Genomic DNA, 7,931 nt, shown 5'->3' on the forward strand with positions numbered 1-7,931 from the left:
AAAAGGGGGAAAAATCGTCACTTTTAAATAACTTAGAGGACAAATGTTGATACATAATAACTCTAAGGGAAAAAATGTTATAAGCATATAACTCGAGGGGGAGGGGAGTATTATTTTCCCTATAAAAAATTCATAATAAACAACTGGGTGGAGGAAGAAAGATTTGAATTGGGTGCAATGTCACACAGGATTTGCGTGATTGTGTTAGACTCAATGGATGGATGAACCACTAGCATGCCATAAAATGGGTAGGGGGAATAATAACATCAAGGGTAATTCTGCAATAGACGTTAAGGTCTGACCAAGTTAGCTATACCGACACAATTAAGTTCGGAGAACATTCCCTAATCTTGGACTTGACTATGAAACGGATCGAAGCGATTCAAAGGGCACAACTGGTCAGGAGCTATTGCTGCTCATAGCAGGACGAAATAAGTTTCAAACTATATGAGGATAAAGCTGATCCGCATGGTAAGAGGGGCCCGAGACACCACACTAGTAGTCTGGCACTGTGCACGACGCGAAACTCTAGGTGTGTCACAATAGTTTTCACAAATTATGTCACACGCTGGAGTGTGAGAATCTCGAAACGAGAAATTTTATTTTTGAGTAAATACTCAAAATGGTCCCTCGACTATAACTAAATTCACAATTTGGTCATCGATTTTCAATTTCAACCAATTAAGTTCTTAACTTTGTAATTTTAACACAATTTCGTCCTCTGTCTATTTGACCGTTTGTTGACTGTGATTTTGAGGATATATATGTAATTTTATGGTCCATCGTCGGTTTTTTAAGGTTCCGGTTGCATTTCCAGACCGCACTGTTACATTCGAATTCACTGCCGAAAGCGATCTACCAAATCCGGTCGCCTTTCTTCATCCTCCCTTTGGATTCAATGTAGTTGTGTTCGTACCAGAGCGAAGAAGACGACATGTTTCTGAACCGGTGCAAAGTCATCCTGGAGGCCTCCACGTGCTCCGACGAGAGCTGAATGTTCTTCTGGAGATCGTCGATCACGGTCAACAAACGGTCAAATAAATAGAAGACCAAATCGTGTCAAAATTACAAAGTTAAGGACTTAATTGGTTGAAATTGAAAGTCAAGGACCAATTTATGAATTTAGCTATAGTCGATGGACCATTTTGAGTATTTACTCTTTATTTTTTTGTGGGCAAGTATTTGAATTGGGATGGTATTAGTAGGAGGTGGTGGGAGCATTGAACGAAATTATGCGATACATTACATGGGACAGAGGTGTGGTATAGTACATATGCAAAGGAGTAGTACGGAGTATCTTGTTGGGGTTTATGAAATTTCTAAAAGGCAACAATGCCAAGAGATTAGGAGGGGAAGGAAGAAAGAGGGTCAGATAAAAGGACAACTGAGATAATGCGATGTAGATTTCCTAAGATCTTTCTGTATCTCTGCTTTAGTCTTTTAGCTTCCCTAAAGTCGTTGTTTTTTCTCCCTCTCTCTCTCTCTATATCTTTCTATATCTATGCACACTACGTACACGTATACACACCTCATTCGCCTCCCCCTCTCTCTCTCTCTCTATGTGTGTGTACATACATAAATACGCTCACCAACATTTCTTTCTTTGTACAATTCCATTTTCTTGGACTCCAAGCATCTGCCTTCTGCAAAACTTTAACACCCTTTTTTGGTTTAGTTCCTAGAATTGAAGATATGGTCATGGGGAAGACGGAGAAAGTCGCCGCCGGCGATGATTGCTGTTCCGGCGGTGTACATGAGTTGCATGTTCTTGCCGTCGACGATAGCCACGTCGACCGGAAGGTCATTGAGAGGTTGCTCAAGATCTCTGCCTGTAAAGGTTTGTTCTTTGAACCTTTTTTTTTTTTTTTTTTTTTTTTTTCTTTCCATTTTTTTATTGATTTCTGAAAGTGTTGAAATGTGGGATTTACAGTTACAGCGGTAGAGAGTGGGAGCAGAGCTCTACAATATCTGGGCTTGGATGGAGAGAAAGGCTCTGCTACAATTGATGTAAGAATGAAAATGAAAAAGTTTTTTTTTTTTTTTTTGAAACCAGTGGAGTCTTAGAATCTGAAAATGGGATCAAAGATTGAAGCTTTAATCTTTTTTGGGTGTTGGGTCTAAAGCTTAAAAGGGGTTTACTTAAACTAAAGAAAAGTTCATTAAAGAATGATGCTTTGGAGTTTTCTTAGGTTGGGTGTTTGTGAAACTTAAGGTACTGCTTGTTAACTTAATCATATGTGGTTGTTTGATTGGATTCATGAATGAGGTAAAGATTAAGATTAAGGGACAGCTTATGTGGGGTAAAGCAGTAAAGGAAAAGGCAATTTAAAGATTAAAGTTAAGTAAATTTGTTTTTGGAGTTAAGTTAATTAAGGTATCCTTGGTTTCAGGGTCTGAAGGTAAATCTGATAATGACAGACTATTCAATGCCTGGGATGACTGGTTATGAACTACTCAAAAAGATTAAGGTTTGTAAATTGTAAATTGTAATTCAATATTCCCTTTCCTTCCTATTGTTTCATGACCCTTAAACTTTTATGCTCTTAAATGATGAGATTGATCCTTTCTCTCTGAGCAGGGTTCTTCAGCACTGAGGGAAATTCCTGTTGTGATAATGTCATCTGAAAAGGTTTTAGCTCGCATTGATAGGTATATATTCCTTCCATCTGATTCAAACTAAATATATTCGATTTTAGCTGACTGACTCGAACCAAGAAGGCCAATAGGCCGCTCCTATTTTAGGAGCAGAAGTTGTAACCTTGATGCTACCAAATCAACTGTCTGACCAACTTAGTTGGGGTTGATCTTCATACATTCTTGATTGTTGGGCAGAGGCCGTGAAGGGCTAAGTCAAGCACCACCAGGTAGCTAGGGATTGTTAGATGGAGGTTAAAGGGCCAAGTCCAGTGCCTTGCCTCTCGAAAATGTGGCGGTATATAAAGAAATGAAGTTGTACCTTAGCTATGTGCTCTAGCTTTTAGTGCAATGGTAAGGGCTTAAATCCTTCATACATTCTTGATTGTTGGGCGGAGGCCCATGAAGGGTCAAGTCCAGCACCATCAGGTGGCTAGGGGATTGTTAGGTGGAGGTTAAAAGGCCAAATCCAGCATCTTACCTCTCGAAAATGTGGCAGTATATAAAGAAATGAAGCTGTGCCTTCGCTATAGGTTCTAGCTTTTAGTGTAGTGGTAAGGACTTAAGTCCTAGCAAGTGGTAACCGGTTCGGGTTCTAGCAATAGTAAAAATTGTGCAGTTAAGGCACTCGGGTGCTGGGAGGGGGGAATTGTTGCTGCTTTTCATAAGATTGTCATTAGAAGATGCAAAAATTATGAAAGTTTGGATCTGTTTCATCTAATTGCATATCTTTCACAACAAATAGATGTCTGGAGGAAGGGGCTGAGGAGTTTCTGATGAAGCCTGTTAAGCTGTCCGATGTGAAGCGTCTTAAAGATTTCGTGCTGAGAGGAGATGGGGAGAGCAAAGAGGCGGGAGCAACAACCCGTAAGAGGAAATCGACAGATGAATCGTTCACAAGGCCGCCATTATCTCTTTCCTTGGCGTCGTCTTCGCCCTCCATCCATCCCGAGACTACTACGCCTCTGTCCCCGAGGTGTTCATCAGTTGCACTGCCACTTCCTCTCTCGAAACATCCTAGACTGCACCAAGACACTGAGCCACTGGTTGATCCCTGAACCATATATCTCAGTTTTTGAATTTTGATTTTGGGTACCCTTTGCCCTTCTTTGCCTGGTTAATTCACACTTGTACATGCTTACCTGTAGAAACACCATTTCACACCTTTGGGGAGAAGGAAAATGTTCAGATATGGAAGGAAAAAATTATATATATCTTAACCTGATTTTGTTCACATTTTTGTTTTGTGGATTCTAATTCTGTAAATCTGTAATTTATGTTGTTTGGTTGGATGATTTGATGTTTTGATGTTTTGATTCCCACAACAATGTTGTGTCCATTCATGCATATTGTTGATTTGGACTTGACATACAGTACTAGCATAATCTATGACTCATGGCATGGCATCATAAGTATTGCAGAAAAAGTGATGAGAATGTTGCAAGTTATCCCATCACCAAAGTCTCTTTTTTTTTTTTTTTTTTTTTTGTGTGGGGGGGGAGGGGGGTTAAAAAATCAAACTTATTATATTGTCTAATTTAGTTTAATGTAATATTGTCTAATAATATCAATTTTTTAGGTGAGGAGGAAAATTTACATCTCAAAAGTAGGAGTAAATTTCTTTTATATAATAGTTTGCAAATCACACATGAGAAGTAAATTGCAATAAAAAGACCATGTGTGGTGAGATCGATTAAAAGTGTGTTAGTAAAAATTAAATTCGTGACTTTTATAGTACAAAAGTTATGGTTCACCTATTCGCACACCCCTTTAAGGATGTAATAATATCGTTTTCATGTTATATTATATGATTTTAGTATTATGAACTTTATTAATAAGCGCAATACAATAATAAAGAAATTTATAAATTTTAGAAAATGTCAAACATATTTTTCAAAAGACTTGATCAAATAACTAATCTGGCCAACACTTTGCCCTTTAATTGGGCCGGCTTGGTACGAATGTGGATTAATTTGAATATGGTACATGTTTAAAAGCAATAGTTATGCTGTGCAACCGTGTGCATCATGCATAGTGCACACGGTTGCAAAACGATGTCGTTTTGATTAAAAACGCGCGTCCCATTTAAAAAAAAAAATCAGTTTCGATTCCCCTCAACAGCATTAAGGGGTGTGCACACGGTTGCACAACATAATTTGCGGATTTAAAAGTGCCTCCTATAGTTAGGCCTGCTCAGACACCTCATGATCTAACCAAAAAAAAAAAAAAATTGATCAAATAAGTGTAGTAAAAATTGTAATTAAGTCCTCTAGTTAAAAAAAAGTCCAATTGAGGCCTCTTGAACTAGTAAACCAGTGCAATTGAGTTTTAATCTAACACATTTAACAAGTTATTGATGATGTACACATTTTTCTATAATTTACGTGAATCCTAGTGGCATACACATGGTGTTCTAATTTTATTTTAAAAAATCAAAGGTAATTGTCTAATTGCCATAATAATAGCCATTGAGTATCTTTGAAGGAGAAAATTGATGCCTGTTTCCAATGATAAATAGTTGTGACGGTTTAAAAATATAAATGCAACTGTGACTATTTTAAAAAATTTCAACTTATTGAAATTTTTTATAAGTTTTTTAAAAGGCAACAATGACATCCTTTGTTACCTTCTAAGACTAAGTGACTATTGGCCGCCTTGATTTAGAGGGTGATGAAAAGGCAGCCATGGCCGCTTTTATCTCAAAGAGTGACAAAGGCAACTATGACTGCCTTCTTCACAAATGTCTAGATTTGGACACAAAAGGCAAATTCTTTCTAGTCTTGTTGGAGGAACCGTTTTCATTTGAGAGAGTGTGGCCACAAGTACGTCTAATCGGTCAAGACACACGACTCATTGGCAACCATGAATAGAATAGGCTTTGAAACCTATAATTAAACCACTTATCACTTGCCGAGTCTTTGGATGCAACCGAATGACCTTTGTCGGCTTATAAGGCAACTAGATCACCAATTTCCAAGACTTAGTAAATTTTTTTTCTTTGCTTGCTCATTCATCCTTTGCTTTGTGTTTCTATAGGTGCACTAGTTATGGATTTCGATGAGAAGCTTGAAGGACTGATAAAGGGAGGTCTCCATGATCAAGCCAAGGTCCAAAATGACAAATTAAAGGCCATTAAGGTCTCCTTGAAGAAGTCTTCCAAACATATGCATATGTTAGCCGATGTTGTAGCACCCATTTGGTCAATAACAACTGTATGAGCTTTTATTCCCAATGCTCTCCAAGGCGATCTAGTCGGTTCCAATACGCTAAAGCAAGTTGTAGCCTAGGCCTTTCTTCAAGGCCAAGAAATTCATGCAATAGTATCTCTATAGCTCCCTCGATGAGATTCTACTAGAAGACTGAGAGCAAGTGAAGGTTGCCCTTCTTGCTATAATGTGATCGAGAGCCTGACCCACCTCCTTTCACCAAGCCTTCCGCCATCGGCAAATTATATCGGGCACCCGGGCGCACAATGCATTGTGTGCCTGAACCAAAACAATGTCGTTTCTATAAGTTGGGGGAGTTGACGCAACGGTTTCATCCATCCAATCTCGTTATAATTTTTTTTTTTTTATTTATGTGTATTATGTTAAGAGTTCATGTGTATTATGTTAAAAGTTTGTGTGTATTATGTTAAGAGTTTATGTGTATTATGTTAGATTATGTGTATTATGTTAGGACTAAGGAGTTTATGTGTATTATGTTCTACAATTCTGTACATACGAAACATGAAATTTTTTAGAGTGCACAATGCAGTGCACAATATAACGATTGTCCGCCACCTTGACCGGCCCATGTACTCCGCCGGAGATAGGTTGCCTTGGAGCAACGATTGAAACTGCCCCAGGAGATTCAGGCATCGGGCCCTCGTGCTGGAGCCTAGGGCGGCGGTGATGGAATCCCAAACCTCCTTTGCCGTATTCCGGCCAACGGCAAGGTGGAGCACCTCGTCGGCCATGGAAGAAACAAAGAGCGACAGAATGGATGTGTCCTGCTTCACCCATGCCTTGAACTCTGGATTGGGCACGGGGCCGGTGGCTGCCACGCCGGAGTTGGAACTTTCGGACGGAGAGCCGTCGACGGTGGCTGGTGACAAGGAGTTTCGCCAGTGACGAAGCCGAGCAGTTCTTGGCCCCGTAGAAAAAGAACCAGTTGTGTGCGGCAGGACAAGAAGTTTCGGGATGTTAGTTTAATCGACACAAAATGATGTGCCGAGGATAGAGGGTTCGAGGTGGTGGCCGGAGGTGGGGCGGTGGTGGTGATTGTTCCTTCTGGTGAGTTTGTCGACAATTTGGGGTGGTGGGAGAGAAAACAGGAGGATCTAACGTAAGGTATAACTGATACCAGATGAGAAAGAGAAATTCAAATTCAGATTAATCAGATAGAGATTACAATACTAAAGAGGTTTAGGAAACGTAAACCTCTCCTATCTATTAGGCTAATCTAAACCAATCAACTAGGACCACATAAATAATAGCATACTATAACAGAAAAATAATATAAGCAAGTAACAACATTATTGACAGTTTGTACATATCAAGAGACCGATCTCGTGCTAGGTCGGTCGGAATACTTTTTCCTTGGTCTATAGTGGATGCTTAACAAATTTCTCTTTTCTTTTTTCTTTTTTTGAAAACCAATTTCTCCCTTTTATTTGTCTTTTAATTGATTTTTCTTGTTTTGAATGTACTTTTAATATATTAAACATGTATATTGAATATATTCATGGTCTACACAGATATGTGGACTATAGTCCACATAATAATTTGGCAGTCATGTGCATGCTTAGTCCTATCATTTAATAGGCCTGGGGCATACCGAAAAAATAGGTCCTATCTAAAGTTGTATAGTTTTATACCTACAATTTTAATTATATAAAGAAAAAAAATACTAATATCAAATAACTTGAAATAAGATTCACAAGTTTTGAAAAATTTTACATACACAACAATAATTATGAAAAAAAAAATATAAATAAATACTCTGTAATCAATAACTGCATTATTGCTTCATAAATAAATAATTATAAGTTATAAAATGAATAAAAAAAATTAAAATTAAATAAGCTTACCAACAATAACATTGTTATCATAATAAATAAATAATAAATTAATTATTAATAAAAATTTATAAAACAAAACTTACAAACAGTGACGGAGCTAAAAATCTTTTTGACTGTGGGAGTGAGAAATCAAAATATTTTAAAACGTGATAAAAAATTCATAACAAAATATGAAACATAATTAATTGGATAAAATGGTTTGAATAGGAAAAACATTATAAATAACACATTTTTT

At 37.8% G+C, this 7,931-nt stretch overlaps 1 protein-coding gene across 1 annotated transcript; it reads left to right on the forward strand.

Moving 5' to 3' along the window:
* The first annotated feature begins 1,480 nt into the window (after positions 1-1,480).
* LOC109150694 (two-component response regulator ARR6-like) lies at positions 1,481-3,929 on the forward strand. Its single transcript, XM_019298667.1, has 5 exons — positions 1,481-1,837; positions 1,931-2,007; positions 2,391-2,468; positions 2,579-2,649; positions 3,380-3,929. The coding sequence occupies exons 1-5, from the start codon at positions 1,693-1,695 to the stop codon at positions 3,690-3,692; spliced, it is 684 nt and encodes a 227-aa protein (XP_019154212.1). The 5' UTR covers positions 1,481-1,692; the 3' UTR covers positions 3,693-3,929.
* Positions 3,930-7,931: the final 4,002 nt, after the last annotated feature.

Source organism: Ipomoea nil, unplaced genomic scaffold (assembly GCF_001879475.1).
Source record: "Ipomoea nil cultivar Tokyo-kokei standard unplaced genomic scaffold, Asagao_1.1 scaffold2280, whole genome shotgun sequence".
Lineage (NCBI taxonomy): Eukaryota > Viridiplantae > Streptophyta > Magnoliopsida > Solanales > Convolvulaceae > Ipomoea > Ipomoea nil.

What these genes read in the sequence shown, in the direction of transcription:
- LOC109150694 (XM_019298667.1), top strand. Translation starts at nt 1,693, where the DNA reads ATGGTCATGGGGAAGACGGAGAAAGTCGCCGCCGGCGATGATTGCTGT. An exon ending in AAGGCTCTGCTACAATTGAT is followed by an intron (nt 2,008 to 2,390) that starts GTAAGAATGAAA and finishes CCTTGGTTTCAG; the next exon opens with GGTCTGAAGGTAAATCTGAT. An exon ending in GTTTTAGCTCGCATTGATAG is followed by an intron (nt 2,650 to 3,379) that starts GTATATATTCCT and finishes CACAACAAATAG; the next exon opens with ATGTCTGGAGGAAGGGGCTG.